Here is a 20,771-nt window from a genome sequence, read left to right on the forward strand (position 1 = left end):
AAACTGTTGCTCTTGCATTGCAAGCACGTTTGGGCAGTGTCCACTCTTTATGTTTATAGTAGTTCCGTGTGTGTGTTAGGTAGGTAGATAGGTAGTAGTTCTTAAGTTTCCTTTTGGGTTCCTCCCCCAGCCCACCCCTCACCAACGCTTCCCAGGGTCTGGGGTATGCCTGATCCCCTGGGTTCAAGCTCTATGAGGACTGTGGATAGTTTATGCCTAAAAGTGACCCACACTCTTCCTGTCTGTGGTGTCTCGAGGAGAGCCACCACAAGGAGAAGTGCAGAATTTGCAAAGGGTTCCACCCTAGAACCTTAAAGGACCAAGATCAAAGACTCAAGATCCTTTTAATGAAGGCGGCACTCCAGCCACAATCGACCTGGGGTCAGCAGAACCCACACCCAGCACCTCCTTGTTTGTGCACAGTGATCCGGCGCTGATGGTGTGCGAGCTGGTGCCGAGGAAGGACCCCAAGGAGTCACGGCACCGCCACGGCTCCATCCATAGACAGTCTTCTGTGCGGCACCAGTCTCGGTCCCCAGTGCCCCACAAAAAGAAAAAGGCCAGAGAGGGGTCACTCTCCCCCTTCCAAGCCCAAGGAGCCTGCAGCAGGGAGACCCGATTCAATCCACATCACCTCGGCTCTTCCACCTCCCAGGGTCTCATCGATTCCTGCTCCCCCACCAATATCCAAACTTTGAGTCGCTCCACCTTACAGCGTGGAAGCTCCATGGCTGAATGCAGTGGAGCTCTCTTGCTCTGATCAAGTCAGACAAGTTCTCCTTGGCAGCAGGATACCCTCTACAACAGCTACCTACCTTGCCAAGTGGAAGAGATTTTCAATCTGGTCGGCGCAGCACATTCTGTCCCCAATGCTCGCCTCGGTGCCACTTATACTGGACTATCTTCTCCATCTCAAGCAGCAGGGGCTGTCCATGTCGTCAGTAAGGGTTCACTTGGCCGCCATCTTTGCCTTTCACACAGGCGCAGAGGACTGTTCGGTCTTTGCTAACCAGATGGTCAGCTGTTTCCTTAAAGGTCTCGACAGACTATGCCCACAGGTCCAACAGCCTATCCTGGCTTGGGACCTCAATCTGGTCCTTTTCAGACTTATGGGACCGCCATTTGAGCCCTTGGCGACGTGCTCCCTGCTCTCTCTCTCATACAAGGTGGCATTTCTGGTAGCAATAACCTCAACCAGAAGGGTATCTGAGCTCAGGGCCATAACATCAGAGCCCCCTTACACAGTAGTCCATAAGGGCAAGGTTCAGCTCAGGCTTCACCTGGCTTTTCTCCCAAAGGTTGTCTCCCAATTTCACATCAATCAGGATATCTTCCTCCCTATATTCTACCCTAAGCCGCACTCCAGCGCCAGGGAGCAGAGGCTTAATTGGATGTCTGCAGAGCGCTAGCCTTCTACATTGAGAGAACGAAACTGTTCTGAAGTTTTGTCCAATTATTCTTGGCAGTGACAGACAGAATGAAAGGTCTTCCTGTCTCCTCTCAGCATATCTCGTCATGGATCATGTCATGTATTCTGGATTGCTATAGCTTGGCAAAGGTGCCTGCTCCTTCCATCACCGCGCACTCCATCAGGGCTCAGGCCTCCTCAGCAGCATTCCTGGCGCAGGTTCCCACCCAGGGAAATCTGCAGAGCAGCAACATGGTCCTCCATACACATTTTCACCACGCACTATGCAATCACTCGGCAAGCCAGAGACGATGTGGCCTTTGGGAGAGCAGTGCTACAATCAGTGGACGACTCCGACCCCACCTCCTAAACTTGGGCTTGGGAGTCACCTGATTGGAATGAACATGAACAATCACTTGAAGAAGAAATGGTTACTCACCTTCTTGTAACTATTGTTCTTCAGGATGTGGTGTTCATGTCCATTCCAATACCCACCCTCCTACCCCTCTGTTGGAGTAGCTGGCAAGAAGGAACTAAGGGGATGGTGGGTCGGCAGGACCCTATATTGGGCGCCATGAAGGCACAACTCCAGGGAGCGCCCAGGCCGACCCTACAGATGCTGCTACAGGAAAAATCTTCTGGCTGGCGTGCACAGGGCACGCACACACCTGATTGGAATGGACATAAGCAAGACATCCTGAAGAACAACACCTTACGAGAAGGTGAGTAACTGTTTTTTTCCTCATAACTGCAGAATATCTGATTTCTCTTCCACCTGCCTGAAAGAGTTTTTATTGTACATACTTTCTTCAGAGGGGGCTGGTATTCAACAAAATATTGAACAGTTTTGAGGGGAAAACTATAACCGAAAGGGTGTTAAGAGTCAATAATAACATGAAATACTTTTTAAACCTTTTCAGTAAAACCCTTTACACAATGTGGAAATAGGCACCTTTCTAAATACCATCTAGTAGTAGATGGTAGTAGTAGGTAGATAGGAAATACTTGCTGCGTACTAGATGGTATCACATTAATTTTCTTCAAATCTCGTAGAGCCATGGAGTTTAAGGCCAGAAGGGACCACCAGATCATCTCCTGATATGTGCACACTGTCATGATGAAACATAACCATCTATTTATTGAGATATTTTTCTTTTCTTTTTGTTCTTCAAAAGCACTTGGAGTTTTTAGAATTCTCTCTTTAGAAAACTAATACATTTCCCATTGAAGTCTTTCCTTTCACGTCAATGGGTTTTGCATCAGGCCCTTAAAATCTTGTTCATATCTTTTGCATTCAGGCTCAGTAATACCAGAGTGTACCATTTCAGTTTCAGGCTGCATCTTAGATCATGTAGTAACAGAGTATAATAAAGAACAAAAAACTGAATTTTATTTCCACCCCAAGTAATATATAAATCATTAGTAATCAGAAGCGTGATGTCTGGTCTGCTCTTTCAAAGTGATTAGAAGACAAAATTGATGAGTGTTACTCTGTACTTGAAAGAGTAATGATGAGAACAGTTGTAAACGTAAGAGTTTTGATGTCTTATAGATAAGGTAATGTGACAAAGCTCTGTCCTTGCCTCCGTGGGTCCCGCGTTTCCTGGCGGATTTCGCTAGCCTCAGAGGCTCACTGTGACCTTCCACGTAACCCTTCTCTCTCTAGAGACAAGGGTCACAGTTTACTGAGCCATTTTCATCATAAGCCAGCGAGGGAGGTGAGGAGAAGTTATCCTTCCTTGCACAGTCTCTGTTGTCTCCCAGTCTCAGTGATTAATCAGGGGGCAAAGGGCGGGGGGGAGCCCAGGCCCACCCTCTACTCCGGACTCCAGCCCAGGGACCCTAATAGTATCAGCTATGGTAGCTGACCTTTTAGAAACATGACATGTACAATTCCCTGAGCTACTTCCCCCACAGCAGCCCTCACTTCCTCAAGTTCCACTTCACCCTTACCTCAGGGCCTCCTTCCTTGTGCCTGATATGGTGTGTACTACTCAGCCTCTCCAACATGCTCCTGTACATGCACACCCACCTGACTAACTGGGAGGCTTTTAACTAGTTTCAGCCAGCCCCTGATTGGCTTCAGGTGTCCCAATCAACCTAGCGTTCTCCCTGCCTTCTGGAAGGTTCTTAATTGGCCCCAGGTGTCTTAATTGACCTGGAGCAGCTGCCATTTCACTTATCCTGGTTCCAGGGATTTGTTTACCCTGGAGCTAATATATCTATCTCCCACTACTTTTCTATAGCCATCTGGCCTAGCCCCATCACAGTAGCAACTGCCACTAGACACTTTTTGCTAAGGGTCTGGCTATTTCCAGAGCTTAACAAGGCAATACATTTACAAGTGATAAAAGGAAATGCTTTTTTATATGACTCATAATTAACTTATGGAACTCATTGTCAGAGGATATAATTTGGGCTAAAACCTTAATAGGAGTCATAAAAAAGATTTAGACATTTATGTGGATCATGAAAACATCCACACATATGCATTAGACAGAACAAAACCCCTTTTTTTTTTTTAGAAAGGTTATAAACGCTCATGCTTCAGAGCATATGCCAGCCACAGAGTGTTAGTTGCCCTTACAGGCAGGTCAGGCCATAGATGTCCACTTCAGGATTTCTTTGAAGCATATTGTACTGGCTACTATCAGAGACAGAAAATGGTGCACACTAACAACTTGTGTATACTGATCCAGTATAGTAATTCATATGTTCCTAAGATATATGTCAGGTGGGCAGGGTAATACAGTGATCCAACACTGCAAAGGCACAGTTGACAGCTGGTTTAAGATGTGTACCATCCTGGAAAGGTGAGTGGTATCTGAATCAAAACAAAATTTGAGGTTGAGATAAGGACCAACTCTGCTAAGGACTAAGAGCTTTAAAAACCAATGTCCAATTTACTGTAAGCTATGTTGGGGTTCTCCTCAACTCTCAGTGTAAAGCCTAGATATTCCATCACTTCCAGGAAGACATGTGTTGGCCTGTCCAAAACTGATCCGTTGTCCAACAGCTATAACTCTAGTTTAGAGAATTTACTAGTGTAGTCCCTATGTAATTTGTGGTCGGTATACCAGCAGAACCATAACTTTGGGGTTTGCATGTGGAAACAGTTAGGTGCTTAGAGAATATTAGCTTTGGGGTCGGTCACATTGGAAACAAGATGAAAAAAATCCATCCAAAAATCCCTTAATTCTGTGATATTTGTGGTCATCCAGTTACATAACTAAAGCCAGCTAAGCCAAGACGGGACTGACAAAATCTAGTTACCTCAAGCAACATTATGGTATGGGAATGTATTATGTAGTTCATTGTATTAATCGGTGCAATTGTGTAATACACTATGCCATTAGAAACATTGATTTGGAGGAAAATAGTTGTTTTAGTTTTCAACTCCCATATTCTTATTAACTGACCTAATCACCCTCTCAATTAATGATTATTACTCTTAGTGTATTAATAGTTTAAATATTATAATTGAATTGATCCTATTTATACATAGAAAACAGTACCAGAGCTTGAAGAGTTGTGCTAACAAAAATGTATGCACTACTTTTCTTTTTCTTTTTTAGGGAACAGAAAATACGTTGCAGCTTCATCAGTGGCCTACAAAGGATTTTCAAAGTAGTGGATCATCAGAAGGTCATTTTCTCCCAGGCATGTATTTTATTCTTGTCATGCAAAATGAATAGTCTAATATTTCTGTGAGGTGGCTGCACTAATTTCACAATGTTAATTTATCATTTGAATGTATTTCAAAGGTACTGAAGAGGATCTGACATTAAGGACATCCCTGTATGGGTTATTATTCCACATGTATGCTGATAAAAGTGACTGGGAGACAGGACTAAAAGTGTTAGATGAAGCCATTCAAGTTCTGCCTCGAACTAAACATAGACTGTAAGTTGGTTGATCTCTTTTTTTACTGAAACATTTTAAGCATCCTGACTCTTGAGAAATATAAAAATATGGATAATATTTAAATATATATTTTACATTAATAAAATAGTATAGAGGTTGCCTTTTTGTTGAGCTGACAATTTTTATAACAGAAGACAATATTGTATCTTTTCCCTGGCTTTTCACACTGCTTTTGAGTATCAAAGAAAGGCTTGATCTTAGATTGCTTCTTATAATTAAAATGTTTATAATGTTTGTGTAGGTCATCTTTAAAAAAGTTCCTAAGTAGGTACTGTATAACCTTTTCAACTATTTGATTATGGATCTTACTTTGCTCTGTTTCCTTCTCTTCTAATTACTATTTGAAGTCCAGATTTTAAAAGCAAGATGTTGTAAGAAAAGCTTTTTAGATGTGATCACAGGAGGAGTTACGATTCAAATTACCCATTGAAATGAAGTTGAGCTAAGGAGAATGAGATCTTAGGCAGTTTAGTCTTCCCTCTCTATGCATATGTACCTCTAATTTAGACTTTGTGCTCCTTTTGATCACTACTGCAATAAAATAATAATATAAAATATATAATCTCAATTATTTCCCCCCGATTTTGTTATCCTTGCATTTTTCAATGAGAGTTCCACATGTTTTAACCTCTCCAGCTCCCCTCTTTATTATTTCTTTGTCCTGACTAGTATTCATGACACCTGTCTATTTTACATCATCTGCCAAGATAGGAGCTTGCTAATGATATGTTACTTCTCTAAGTAAACCCTCCAGACAATGTTGACAAGCAAACACTGTGGCTTAACCAGTTAAGATAGTATCCCATCAGAGGTACGTTTCATATTTCTCCGTCAAGTTCTTATGTCTCTTGTTCCTGACTTTGGGGTCAGGCCTCTTCATTGGTTACAGCGGATTCAACTGAGGTTGTTTTGCAGGGGGTGACTCCTCACATAGCTTATTTCATTATTTAAGTCAAAATACTATATTAAAACATTATATTTAACCTATCTTTTATTTAATGACCAGGCTTGTTGAACATCAAGGTATGTGTTGTCTGGTTGAAGAACATTGTTTGGCTAATACATTAGTAAAAGTATATTTGAATGATTAGTTATTATTCAGTTTGTTTTGCATAAAAATCCATGACAACATTTACGTCTAAGTGTGTTGCTTGCAGCAGGGCTACAATTTCACATGTCTGAATGTCTATTTCATATTAGATGAGTGAGGGTGGAGGAGGGGGTACTACCACCTTTTAAGATAAAATAACAGGAATTTGGACTTTCCCCAGCTCTAACTCCAGTTAGGATAAAACTCTGAAACTAGACTATAAGCAGCCTAAGGCTCTGATCCTGCAAAGACTTACACGTGCAAAGGCTTAAGCACAGCGTTATGACAAGTAACAGTAGTTGAGGATCTCCCCTATGTGTAGTCTCATTGATGTCAAAGGAACTGGTCATAGTGCATAAGGTTACATATGTGCATCTTTGCAGGATCAGGGTCTAATTTATTTTCTAAAGTTAAGGTTTGTAAATATCCAGAGGAGCAGGGAATTTGACTTTTCTATAAAAGAAAGATGAGTAGTGAAGTGCAGTTACCTTCACAACTGTAACATACTGTAGGATACAGTCCATAATTTTACAGATAAGAAATTGAGTAATTTCTAAACTTTTTTTTTAGCCTGATTTTCAAACATATGGTTATAGTGAAGGCAAGACTTGGACGTAATTTTATGATGGACATTCAGAAATTCAAGGATGAAAGTGAGGACTATTTGTCACATATGTGGCATCGTCTGGCACCAATCTCCAAAGACATTGTCGGGCAGTTAACCTGTTATCAGAATGCCATTGAAGCTTTACAGGTCTCTATGTTGTTAATTTTAATAGACTCTTAATAGAATGGAATATACAGCTCACTGCATGCATCCGATGAAGTGAGCTGTAGCTCACGAAAGCTTATGCTCAAATAAATTTGTTAGTCTCTAAGGTGCCACAAGTACTCCTTTTCTTTTTAACACCAGTCAAGGAGATGTTTAATGCAACACCTGGTCATTGTTAGTTTCAATTCTTTATCTTCCATTTGTAGTCATCTTCTCTCAGTCCTCCATTCTACTGTCTCACTGCTTAGCTCCTTCCCAATAGTGATGGACTGATAATGAGCAAAAGAGAGTAATTTTTTTACATAATTTAATTTCTTTGATATCTCCATCACTTTAGAATTACACATAAGAGTAAACCATTAATTACATGTTCATTTAGCATTACTTTTCATCATAGTTTAAAATAGTTCAATTTAATAGAAAGAATAAATGTTATGCAAATTATTTTGTCAGTTTGTTAATTTGGTGAGGGTTATTTTTCACAACTTTGAAATTATTTTTCTGATGGAAAACCAAGTGGATGTAGTTTAAGTCCTGGGACTCTGTGTCAACACATTTGAACTGGTGCCTGGTCTCTCTTGAGGAGGAAAAGGCCTAACAGTGACTAATTGATGGAGACTTTAATAGAAGAAAAGAAATTTAACTAATACTGATTTTTTTAATTACATTCAGTTAGACATTTTCCCTGATTAGGCAATGTCAGTAAATTGCTTGCTACCTATTTAAAATTAAATTTTTGCTTCCAAAAAAACTGACAAATCTATATAGATCTTAGTATCAGTAATTTGATGTTACAGACTACAATATGTGAACTAAATCATTCTGCCTTTTCTGTAGAAACAAGAAAGTGAGTGGCAGAAAGTTGATTATCTAATGGAATTTGCAGAATGGTTATACTGCAATAAGTTTCCTCTTAATGATGCTATTAAACATCTGGACTGGGCAGTAGATATCTTGCTACATTTGAAACTTGCCAAAGGACCTCTTAAGGAAGAAGGTGTGTAATTGACGTACTTATCCTTCAAAATAATTTCAGTACATAAATGCAGTATATGTTTTTTGTCTTACTATCTTTTAGAGAATAAAAGCACCTGATCATTTTCAGTATATAAAAAGACCTTATATGGAACATGTTTCAGAGTAGCAGCCGTGTTAGTCTGTAGTCGCAAAAAGAAAAGGAGTACTTGTGGCACCTTAGAGACTAATTTGTTAGTCTTTAAGGTGCCACAAGTACTCCTTTTCTTTATATGGAACATGTTTCTTCATCTACAAAAGACTTAGAGGAAGTCAAAATGAAAAACCTGAGCTTCTTCACGTAAGACCTGATTCAAAACTCACTGACGTCAGTAACTTCAGTGAACTTTGCATCAGGCCCTTAAACAAATCACAGAAGAAATGGAACAGGTTGACACAAAGATAGGTGCCAGAGACTCTCAAGAACCAGTGTTGATGTAAATAACTGGTTTGTACCCCTTTTACAGATTGTGAAATGGAGGCCTAGAGAGACTGTCACTTTTCCATGAATGCTCAGTGCAACGACCAGAGATAGAATCTGGCGTTCTGACTCCCAGACCCTTATTACAGCTATGAAACTACACCTCATTTCTTTATCCCTTTACCCTATTTCCATTACTTTATGAAATCTCTGGGTAAAATTTTCAAAAGTGCCTAGGTCCCATTTTAAAACATGATTGTCAATGGGACTTCAGCCTCCTAAGCACCAGCGTGATTTTTGAAGAAGCAACTCAGGCCCCTAAGTTTTTACCCTTTGTAACCATTTACATTGCTAATGCCTCAGTGACTAGTTTGATAGAATGTTCCAGTCTAATTGAAGAAAACAACTAATTTCTAGACGAATGATGTGTGACATTAACTGACATCTTCTCCACTTGTGTCGTATTTTTATATAGACAGATGAGATGGGTCAAAAAAGAACAAGTGATGAGATGCAGTTGTGAAAGATGCATGATTCCTCTGTTAACACTGCATAATTAAAATGGCACTGAAAATGTCCTATTCATGTTTTTTTTCTTTAAATATGACTTATCATTGTTTGTGTAATGGCAATTTAAAATTAATCTCTATTCTTTCATGGTATTTCCCTTCCATTCCACATAATCTTGCTGGTTGTTGATGAATGCTGGGCCCCTTTCATCAGTTCTCTTTTAAGAAGAAAAGCATTAACCATTTTGTATAAAAATGTATATAGATTTTAATGGATTTTGAGAAAAATAGAACAAAAAAAGCAGATCAGATTATGAACTTATTAAAGTTGTTCCTGCCCCTTTAGGGGAATATGGATATTTTTGTTAAAATCTCAGATCCCACAATCTTCCATATTTAACTCATAACAGTTAGAGCAACACTCTTAAGGGGCCCCAGAACAGAAAGTTAGAATATCCACCCTGTGGGCTGCTTAAACCAGGCACAATTAGATGAGGTTACCCGTACTCTGCATTTCTTTGCTTTGTCATTGCTTACAGTTCTTTTTAAAGTATATTGTTATGTTTTTATTAATAATTGAAACTATGATAGAAGTAATATTATTCTATCATAGCAAGGTCATCTTTGGTAAGTTGGATTTCCATTTTTCTAATAATGTCATCTTGCTGTCAATGGATTCTTTTTCATTTCCACCTTAGAAATGCAACTTTAAATAAGCCTTGAAATATTGTACAATGTCAGACCATTGACATTGTTTTCATTGTTGTTTTTTAACAGAGAAAAACATCAAACAAGAAATACCATCTCCAGCAAAGCTGAAGGTAGACTTTGGGGTAAATGTTACAATTCCCCAAACTGCTAATGAAGATTTAAAAAACATAAGGCAATTGGAAACTTTGTTTAGAGCACATACTTTAATGGCTATAATTTCTGGCCATAGTTCACCTTATCATCAACAACACTGTTTGATGGCTTATGCTAACATCATTCGTATCTGGCAGGTGAGAAGATCAGAATTTACCAATCACATTTAATTTATCTACTATATGAATACATAGGGAGACAGTATTTTGTTATTTTAACTGTCTTTATTATAACAGACAATCCAATTTTACAATATTGTTAGGATATAGTTTTACAGTTTCTAAGCTTTAAATTAGAAAATTATCACAAGAAACTAGAGAGTACCTCTGTGTAGTTCAAATTCTTCCAACAACCATATGGAAGAAAGACAGTGCTCAGTTAAAGCTATTACTCTCTATTGGTGTGTATATTCTTTGGAGCCTGGGGATCCACTTTTTCTACCAATGGTTTCTAAACTTCACTATCTAAATAGCTAGGGTAGAATAAGAACCATGATTGGTGATTTACAGAATTCACAATACTGTTGGTGAAGAACAATAATTACAGATAGATAGTGACTTAGATCATTTCAAAGGCTATGTCATTTAACTAAAGGAATTATCTGACTCAGGCCTGGTTTACACTGGGCGGGGGGGGGGGAATCAATCTAAGTTACACAACTTCAGCTACGTGAATAACGCAGCTGAAGTCCATGTACTTAGATCTACTTACCACGGTGTCTTCACTGTGGTAAGTCAACAGCTGATGCTCCCCCGTTGACTCCGCCTGCGCCTCTCGCTCCTATGCAATACCAGAGTTGACGGGAGATGCATAGATTAGATGTGATAAATAGAGCCCCGCTGGATCGATCACTGCCCGTCAATCCAGCGGGTAAAGTAGACAAACCCTTACTTAAACCCTGTGAATTGAGTAGTCAATTACATTTTGTGATGAAACCATAACACTAATATTCACTGAGTGTTGTAATTCTCTAAAGTAATCACTTCTGGCTGTTCTGCAGCATTTCAAATCAAATTGAATGAACCTCATTAAATGTTGTATTTTCTCATTGATGTGGCTGCCTAATTTCCAGTGACATTTATGGAAAACATCAGAAGGATTGCACTGCATGTTAAATTTTTAAAATGTATTTAAATATTCGAAATGGTGAAAGCTGTACTTTACCTCAATATATGCCACATGCCATCGTAAGTGCCACCTGAGTGGTGTGGGTGAGAGATCTGCAAAGTGAAGCTGGTATCCAAATCATTATGTTCCAGGTTGTATTATTGTTTTTCCAGTGATTACAAATGCTTACAAAGTGATTAAGTAATTGCTTAATATAAAAGCTTGTAGCTGAACCCTACTACATACATGTGTTGCTAATTATCAGACATTCATTGTGAAATTAGTTTGGACTATATAACATATAAAAATTTGGAAAACAGGAATTTTAGAAAATAAAATTCTGACTAACATTTCCAAATTTCACATCATCAGAATTTTTAATATTCTGTAGTTGACTAAGAGAAACAGGATGATTTCTAGATAATGATAGTAGACGAATAAACATCAAAAGTAGCTAGTGCAGATATCAGTGTCTGTTATAGGACAATTGCAGTAGCTGTCTGTGGGCTAATGCTTATAGATCAGTGCTTCTCAGACCTCAGCAGTTCAGGAGCCAAATTAGCGAACATTACGCAAAAGAGCCACAGTAGTGTGAATTCATTGTTTCATTTACTATAGTACTATATATTCATATTTAAACAGTATGATGGGAAATAGTGTGGGTGGGTGTGTGGGTTTGTGTACACACATATATATATAAAAATTCTCACAGCAAAATGACTGACCAAGTATTATTATTTTATCAGCTACAATTGGTTAATACCATAGTAAAAACATCTTGAATGCTTAATTACTTAGGGTGATGAATAATTCAATCACACAGAGTTTTAATATCATGTGCTGTAAAGAGCTGCAGGAGACGCATTAAAGAGCCGCTTGCGAGCCTCAGTCTGAGTGTCACTGTTATATATTAACATTGCTGTGAGCTTCAAACTTTTCATATAAGGCATTTTAGGATTGAAAATAGGTTGTTTATAAAGAGATACAGGAAAGCTTGCTAGACTGTGTGATGTGAAGCTTGTTTGGGATTAAAAATAGAGCAGATTTGATTCAAGATGAATGAGAAGGACAGGTTAAAATCTTTTGAACTCCTCGGGGATCCTGATGCTTGTTTTCATTTCCAGGTGAGACTCTAGAATCTTAAGATTCTTCAGTAACTATCTGTTAGGCAATGGAGTAATTTCTGAAAGCTTAAAAAAAATCCATGAAATGTTAGATGCCTTAAAAAAAAAACACATAGTGCCATATGGTAAAGACCCAGTGTGAGATCTTGATAAGTTATGGAACATGTAGCCGGTGTTCCAATTTTAGTCCACAGGATGTCTTGTGGACTTTGATCACCTCTAACAGAAATTATTGTTCAAATGTCCTACCAAATTACTATCCTAATTTTTAGTCAAGATCAATAACAAAAAGAGCTTCAGTAAGGAGTTCTCTCCTTCCTTGAGAATCAGAACATCAAAGCTTTGCTTCCACAAGACAAAGAGAGAGAGAGATTTTCTCCAGATACTTCATATTCTGGAGCTTCAGTTAATGCAGCACTACACTTTTGCAATAGGGCAGACTTGGAGGAGCATATTATACTTGTCTTTCATCTGTGCACAGGCTCCCAATTCATGGTGCTGTGAAAGTAAGGTGATGGTTGTAAAGTCCTAAATGATCTAGGTATTTATTTCAAAGACTCTCACTTTCTGTACCCAAACTGAACAGCTGTGTTCAATCATAACACTTGAGCTGTTTAAGTGCACTATGGTGACTCATGCTTCCATAAATGCTTGTAGAAATAATCATAATGTGAGGGTTCTAGGAGCCTTTGAAATTTTCTGTCTCTGGGAGAGTAGTCTTGAGTGAACATAATGGAGTGTGATTCTGTTTCTAGTAGCTAAGGACAGCACTTTAAAGTTAAATAATTGTAATTATTTTTCTCTAGGTTTCATTGTCTGCAGCAGGATCTATTATTAAAGCATTACCAAAATCCTCACCATCTTCCCAGAATGCACAGTCAGCCACACATAAGAAAGATAAAGGCAAAAAGGATGCAAAACAAGTAAGGCACTCCTCTTTATGAAAAATCTAGATATTTTTACTTCAATAAATAGTGTTTCTTAGGTCAGTTCTTCAAGCACAAAATTATAGAAATTGGCATTATAGTGCTAAAACTCACCACCTGCTGCTTTCCAGACCCCAAAATCAACCACCCTTAAAAAGAACCAAGCCCAAAAGAATGCCAAACAGGTATCTTTCTTTTTTCCTCTTTGAAACAGTTCTATTTAAGTAAATATTTATTGCTTATAGAAAAATAAACTGTCTAAAGAGTTCCTTTAATTAAAGGTGCAGCCTTCAGTTATGAAGGAGAAGCCTAAACGAAAAGGACCAGTTGAAGCATTACCAGCGAGTGTGGAGGAATGGGCCAGCTATGACTGCCCTGATGAAGTTAGAGATGCTTTTAAACAGGAAACAAGCTGTTATGTTATTAACCGGGATAATATTCTGGTACCTGTAAGTAAACATTTCAAAATCATTGCTCTACTTTAGGAAAACAAAAGCTGAGACCAATCCTAGTGTGACGAAGTGGGACTGTTCTTAATGTTTCCTCTGAATAGTGTGGGGGTGCCTCAGTTTCCCCTATGCAGTTCTTAAGTATCTAGGTGGTGGGGTAAGGGTGTATGATCATTGCAGAGCCCTAGAGGGCAGGTGTGTGCAGGGGTCTGGACACAGAGAATGGCCGACACCCTGTTTCCTGGCAACTGATGGCCTGGCCCTTCCCCCTGCAAGGTGAGAGCTAAAGGGTTGGAGAACAAAGGAATCAGGTGACCTCCTGGCCCGGGAAAGGGACAAAGCCCAGAGGAGGAGGGGCTGGAGAGGGTTTTCAGTTTGAGGCTGGCTGGGGACATGGAGTGAAGTACAGACGTGGTTGTCTGGCTCACTGCCCCCCAAAATGGACCCAGCTGAGGGGTCCTGTTCTCTGCACCTACAAGCTCTGTGTTAGACCATGTTCCTGTCATCTAATAAACCTCTGTTTTACTGGCTGGCCGAGAATCACGTCTGACTGCGGAGTTGGGGTGCAGGACCCTCTGGCTTCCCCAGGAGCCTGCCTGGGCGGACTCGCTGTGGGAAGCGCACGGAGGGGCAGAGGATGCTGAATGCTCCAAGGTCAGACCCAGGAAAGTGGAAGTTGTGTGAGCTGTGTGTCCTGCAGACAGTCTGCTACAGAAAGGAGACTTCCCCAGAGTCCTGAGTGGCTTCATGGGGAGCAGTTCCAGAGCATTGCCCAGGGACTCCGTGACACCTAGACATTAGTTTTTGTCTGTATATTTTGCAGACAGTTTTTAAAAAGACTTTTTTTTCTTTCCCTTGTCTGCTTTTATATTATGAAGGTGCTGTTTGCAACTCCATAATTATAATGTTCTGAAACAGGCTTAAAAGGGGCAACACATTCCTTTTAATTCTGTAAGTGTTCTAACATTACGTGAAACTTTACATAACGTTAGATTTTGTGCCATGTGAATTTTTTTGTTTGGGTTTCTTTAAATCAAATATTATTAAGTAAATGGTTTCAGAGTAACAGCCGTGTTAGTCTGTATTCGTAAAAAGAAAAAAGAAAAGGAGTACTTGTGGCACCTTAGAGACTAACCAGTTTATTTGAGCATGAGCTTTCGTGAGCTACAGCTCACTTCATCGGATGCATAGCATATCGTGGAAACTTGCTATGCATCCGATGAAGTGAGCTGTAGCTCACGAAAGCTCATGCTCAAATAAACTGGTTAGTCTCTAAGGTGCCACAAGTACTCCTTTTCTTTTTTCTTATTAAGTAAATGGTCTTTAGTTAAAATTCCTTTATGCCAGTTGGACAGGGTTGGTGAGAGAGACAAGCTTTCAAGCTTACATGGAGCTCTTCTTCAGTTGTGGGAAATATACTCAGAGTGTCACAGCTAAATACAGTGTGAAACAGATTGCTTAGCATAAGTTGTTAACACATATTTCAAGGGACTGACCATTCAAGGTGAAGTGGTCCGTTAACAACCCTCCAGTCAAAGTGGGGAAAGACAAGGGAGGGGGAAAGGCAGCGAGGTATGGGGGTTGTTAGTGGGTTAGTTTGTTATAATAAACCATAAATCCAGGGTCTCTATTCAGTCAATGATTTTTAGTGTCTAGCAAAGTTATGAATTTAGCCTCGTAGATTTGTCTTTTGAAACTATTGGACAGGTTTCCTTTGAGAATGAGGACTGATTGGTCAGATGTAGAGTGACAGCTTCATGAAAAATGTTCACACCAATTGCATATTCTTTTGTTTATATATATCTTTAAAACAACCCTGTATCTCCTCAGCTGTTGGTAGAGGTGAATTTTGAGTGGATCTGGTATGCTAGCAAGTTTTTTAAAAAATATTTTTAAAAAATTTCTGCTGTTATTCATCGTAACTGAAAACGTATGTACAACAAATAGTCAATGCATAAGATTTTCTTCATCAGATATAAATCTCTATCAGCTTCATTTTTCTGGCAGATTTTATCCTTCATCACAGAAGATGTGTATACCAAACATAATGAACCAGATTTGGACCAATTATTCCCACTGATGAAACCAGTGGGACTGGCCATGTGAATAAGTGCTCATCAATAGGAGTAAGAAGTTCACAAACTAATTCATGAGAAATTATGCAAATCTATAAGTGTTGTATAGTAATTATGAAAATTCTAATGATAACAGTCATTTTGGCCTGAGGATCTTTTAATTCTTTTTCAAGTAGTGTCCCTATGGGTGCTCCACTTCAGGTGATCTGCACCCTGTGCCTTTGACTGGAGATTTTTGGTAGCGGTGCCTGTTTGGCCTGTGCATGCACTCCACACATCCTTGTGCCTTACACTGAGGCTATATGGGGCCACTCGCGCAAACCACTTCAGTTCCTTCTCAGCTGCCTTTGGCCTGAGGTGGAGTCTACAACTGTGCCTCTTCTCTACTAGTATTCAGAATTCAGTTTGTTAGTTAGTATATAGTGTTTGTAGTTGTTGGAACAGCTGTTCCTTCCTTCCTTCCTTCTTTCCTTCCCTTGGAAAAAAATTTTTTTTAATTTGTTGTTCATGCATATTGTTAGATAGTGTTAAATGTGTTTTTCCTTCAGTAGAGGTCAGTTTGTTGTTAATTTGCTTGGGAATGCCAGGCTTCCTGGGATTCAAAAGGTGCATCTCTTTTTGTGAGGCTGTCTGAGTCAGCAGGGAATCCCCTGGTGTCTTTGCTGTTTGGGTGATACCCATATTCCTAATAAGTGCAAGATCTGCACTTCCTTCAAGAGTAGATTCCCAAAAGAATAGGGAGCTCAAGTTTAAATTCCTGATGATGGAGCTTTGGTGGACCTCCCTTTCCATAGGCCTCCCACTATCACTAGTGCCCCCATCCACATCGACATCTCAGTCCCTGGACAAAGCTAGAGACATAGGTGGTACCGTGACACTGAGTACATTTACGGTACCAAAGACTTCAGCAAAGGTAGTTCCAATACCTGCCTCTAAGTAGAAGGGAATGAGTAAAACTCCAAGAAAATCTCAGTCACTGACACACAAGAAGAGTATGGAGACCTCAGGTCCCAAGGGGAATTCCATGCAGACTCTGAACCATGTTGATACCACAAAGGCGAAGAGGAGTCAATTGTCTAAGACAGACACGGTACCAAGCTTGGGCACCACTATGCAGAGCAGCAGAGACAAGGTAGTGAAGAGTTCTGAGCTGAGCCATGAACAACATTCAGTACCAGTAACAGGAAAGTCAGGGGTAGCAAAGACCACTCAGGTGCTTATGGTACCAAGGGAATTGACACTGACTATCTCCCATGCAAAGGGCTTAGTACCAGCTTCTTCAGTACCATAAGAACAGCCATACTGGGTCAGACCAACAGTCCATCTAGCCCAGTATCCTGTCTTCCAATAGTGGCCAATGCCAGGTGCCTCAGAGGGAATGAACAAAACTGGTAATCATCAAGTGATCCATCCCCCAGAATCGCCCTCCACAGTTTCTCTCTCGACCCACTCTTGGACACCATCATTACCGCATGAATGTAGGTACCCTGTGGACTGATAGTATCTTGGGAACCGAACTCTCCTCTGTTAATGAGCGCTGGAGGTTTGTCAACATCAGGACTCTCTTGGTCACTGACCCCGCTATCTCCTAGACCACCACATTCACCCTCATTTTTCTTGTAAATGGAACAGCTATCTCCACGGTTGGTGTATGTGAAGGAGGAATCTTCGGACTCACATGTATCTGTCTAGGGTTCCCTTATCTATTCCCGTACACGTTGCTGTCCCTCTTATACTGACGTACTACAGCAAGATAGATCCCAGATGGAACCCACATGGCAGGAACACACATGAATGCCTCCATTTGGGCCCTCCTCAGATATGTAAAACAGCAGAAATTCAGGATGGTGATCAGCATTCCCTCTAATTTTTCCCACACATATGCAGAATGAATTTTGTTATGTGCACCAATATGGAGGTGATGTGTCACACATCACCTCCATATTGGTGCACTGGAGGTGATGTGTGACACATCACCTCCATATTGGTGCACATAACAAAATTCATGTGATGGGGGTGGGCCAAAGGTTTCGGAGTGTGGGAGGGGGCTTAGGGCTGGGGCAGAGGGTTAGGGTGCAGGGGTTAGGGCTCTGGCTGGGGGTGCGGGCTCTGGGGTGGGGCCAGCGATGAGGAGCTCAGGGCTGGGGCAGAGGGTTGGGATTCAGGGGGGTGCAGCTCTGGGGGTGGGGCTGGGGATGAGGGGCTATGGCAGGGAGAGAGGACTCCCCCCATCTCTCTCTCCCCACAGCAGCACTGGCCTGGGGGGGGCGGGCAAGGGGTCTCTCCCCGCTGCAGAAGCTCCGGGGCCAGGCTGGGTTGGGGCTGGGGGAGAGGCACCTCTCCCTGCTGCAGCAGCTCCAGGGTTGGGGGAGAGGCACCTCTCCCTGCCGCAGCCCTGAGCACCTGCACGGCACTTAATAGGCTGCTGTGCAGCTGTTCAGCTTAGAGGAATTTAGATGGCGACCCTTGCAGCAATAATTCCCTCGTTAAAATTAGGAGATTGGTTTATGACTGTCAAGGTTCCTTCCCCACTCTGAACTGTAGGGTACAGATGTGGGGACCTGCATGAACCCCTCCTAAGCTTACTTTTACCAGCTTAGGTTAAAACTTCCCCAAGGTACAAACTATTTTACCTTTTGCCCTTGGACTTTATCGCTGCCACCACCAAACGTCTAACAGGTATATAACTGGGAAAGAGCCCATTTGGAAACATCTTTCCCCCCAGAATCCTCCCAAACCTTACGCCCCCTTTCCTGGGGAAGGTTTGATAAAAATCCTCACCCATTTGCATAGGTGAACACAGACCCAAACCGTTGGATCTTAAGAACAATGAAAAAGCATTCAGATTCTTACAAGAAGAATTTTAATAGAAGAAAAAATAAAAAGAATCACCTCTGTAAAATCAGGATGGTAAATACCTCACAGGGTAATCAGATTCAAAACACAGAGAATCCCTCTAGGCAAAACCTTAAGTTACAAAAAGACACAAAAACAGGAATCTACATTCCATTCAGCACAGCTTGTTTTCTCAGCCATTTAAAGAAATCAGAATCTAATGCATATCTAGCTAGATTACTTACTAAGTTCTAAGACTCCATTCCTGTTCTGTCCCTGGCAAAAGCATCACACAGACAGAGAGAGAGGCTTTGTTTCTCCCTCCCCCCAGCTTTTGAAAGTATCTTGTCTCCTCATTGGTCATTTTGGTCAGGTGCCAGTGAGGTTATCCTAGCTTCTTAACCCTTTACAGGTGAAAGGGTTTTTCCTCTAGCCAGGAGGGATTTTAAAGGTGTTTACCCTTCCGTTTATATTTATGACAATGACTCTCAGCCAACAAGACTCACACACTTTCATGTTGCTATTTACCCTTCACACAAAAGATTTCTTCAATTTTTGATCAACAACGAGCACTGCCCATACAGGGTGCTTTCTTTCAATCTATCTTCTCCCCAAGAATATCCTCAAAGATTCTGGTGTTAGTCGCCACCCACCTATATCATTTGGATATAGTAGTTTTACCTTATCTGAACAATTGACTGATCGGGGCACATCATGTCAAGAAGTGTTGGCAGCAATAAAGATGATGTATACTCTGTTTGGCAGCCTGGGCCTCCCAGATAAATCCCAGAAAGTCCATTTTTATTCTAACACAGCATCTAGACTTCATAGGAGCTTTCCTGGATGCACTGACAGACAGAGCAGCAGACTTCTTGCTGTAACAAATCTCATATCCAGGATTCAGGGAAGTCCTCAAGTAACAGTAGGAGATTGTCTTCAGCTGCTTGGACACATGTCAGCTTGTGTCTTCATAGTGTAACTTGCCAGACTACATCTCAGAGGTCTACAGGGACGACTGCAAATGGTTTACAAACCAAGAAAGCACAGTCTAGACAGGTTACTATCTGTTCCCCCAGTGGGTTATACAAACACTGAACTGGTGGAAGGACCCAGCTCAAACATGTGCAGGTGTTCCATTCTTCCAGAATCTGTCTATGACAGTCATAACATCCAACACTTCATTTTTGGGTTGGAGGATACATCTGGTTCAGAGCAAATTGTGACTACTGGAATTGAGAGTAGTCAAAAATGCTTGCTTACACTTCCTACTGCTAATTAGGTCCCAGTCTATAAAGATAATGACAGACAATGTGGCATGCATATATTATGTCACTCTCAGAGAGGAGTACGTTCCCCACCTCTCTGTGCTGAAGCAATAAAATTGTGGAATTGGCAGATAGTCATCTTAGCTTCATATCTCCCAGGTATTCAGAACACCATGGCAGATGACGACAGCAGACATTTATCTTGAAATTACGAATGGGAATTAAACTCCCAAATCCTCCACATGATATTCCTAGTCTGGAGAGTCTTGGCGGTCAATCAGTTTGCCATGGTAGCTAAAGCAAAATGCATCAGCTGTTGTTCCAGAGGGGGTCTCAATCCCCAGCCCCTAGGAGATATTTTCTCATCTCAAGGAAGAAGGGACTTCTCTGTGTATCTCCAGCAACACTGTTACTGTTAAAGGTCCTCAACCAGGGTCAGGTCAGGGTCATAGTGATTGCACCAACGTAGCCAAGACAAATTTGGTATTCCTACCTAATCAGACTAACCTCTTGCCCTCATTGGAGACTTCCGATCACTTCTTTCCTCCTGACTCAGTTGAACACTTCACTGCAGCCCGCAGGTTCTGAGGCTCCAAGCATGGTTCCTCAATGAATCTAGGAATAGAAGAAGTTTCCTGTTCATCAGAGGTACAACACATTTTATTAAACAGTAGAAAAGAAGCTACAAGAAATACTTATCTCCAGAAATGGAAGCATTATTCTCTTTGGTGTAGCAGTCATCAGATTTCACCTATTCTTTCCTCCCTTCTCAGAGTATTGGATTACTTGTTGGAATTGGAAACATAGTGTGTTTTCTGTGAACTCTATTGGGGAACCCTTTAGAAGCAATAACAACCTTTCATTTACACACAGTTGCTCTTTGTTTTTTCCGCTCTTCATCACCAAGCCATGGTAAGATTCCTAAGAGGTTTGTCAAATCTCTTCCCACAAATCAGAGGCGCTGCTCTAGCTGGGACCAGAACATAGT

General features: G+C 40.9%; 1 protein-coding gene across 2 annotated transcripts in view; it reads left to right on the forward strand.

Annotated features, from left to right (window-relative positions):
- The window catches only part of CFAP46 (cilia and flagella associated protein 46), a 143,636-nt gene that overhangs the window by 69,131 nt on the left and 53,734 nt on the right, over nucleotides 1-20,771 (forward strand). For both annotated transcript variants that reach the window (XM_074959109.1, XM_074959110.1), the window contains 8 exons: nucleotides 4,984-5,068; nucleotides 5,173-5,311; nucleotides 6,993-7,176; nucleotides 8,032-8,191; nucleotides 9,916-10,139; nucleotides 13,040-13,156; nucleotides 13,291-13,344; nucleotides 13,441-13,608. In XM_074959109.1, the coding sequence (XP_074815210.1) occupies nucleotides 4,984-5,068; nucleotides 5,173-5,311; nucleotides 6,993-7,176; nucleotides 8,032-8,191; nucleotides 9,916-10,139; nucleotides 13,040-13,156; nucleotides 13,291-13,344; nucleotides 13,441-13,608 (1,131 nt within the window). The remainder of the gene's footprint in view (nucleotides 1-4,983; nucleotides 5,069-5,172; nucleotides 5,312-6,992; nucleotides 7,177-8,031; nucleotides 8,192-9,915; nucleotides 10,140-13,039; nucleotides 13,157-13,290; nucleotides 13,345-13,440; nucleotides 13,609-20,771) is intronic.

This window comes from Natator depressus, chromosome 7 (assembly GCF_965152275.1).
Source record: "Natator depressus isolate rNatDep1 chromosome 7, rNatDep2.hap1, whole genome shotgun sequence".
NCBI lineage: Eukaryota > Metazoa > Chordata > Testudines > Cheloniidae > Natator > Natator depressus.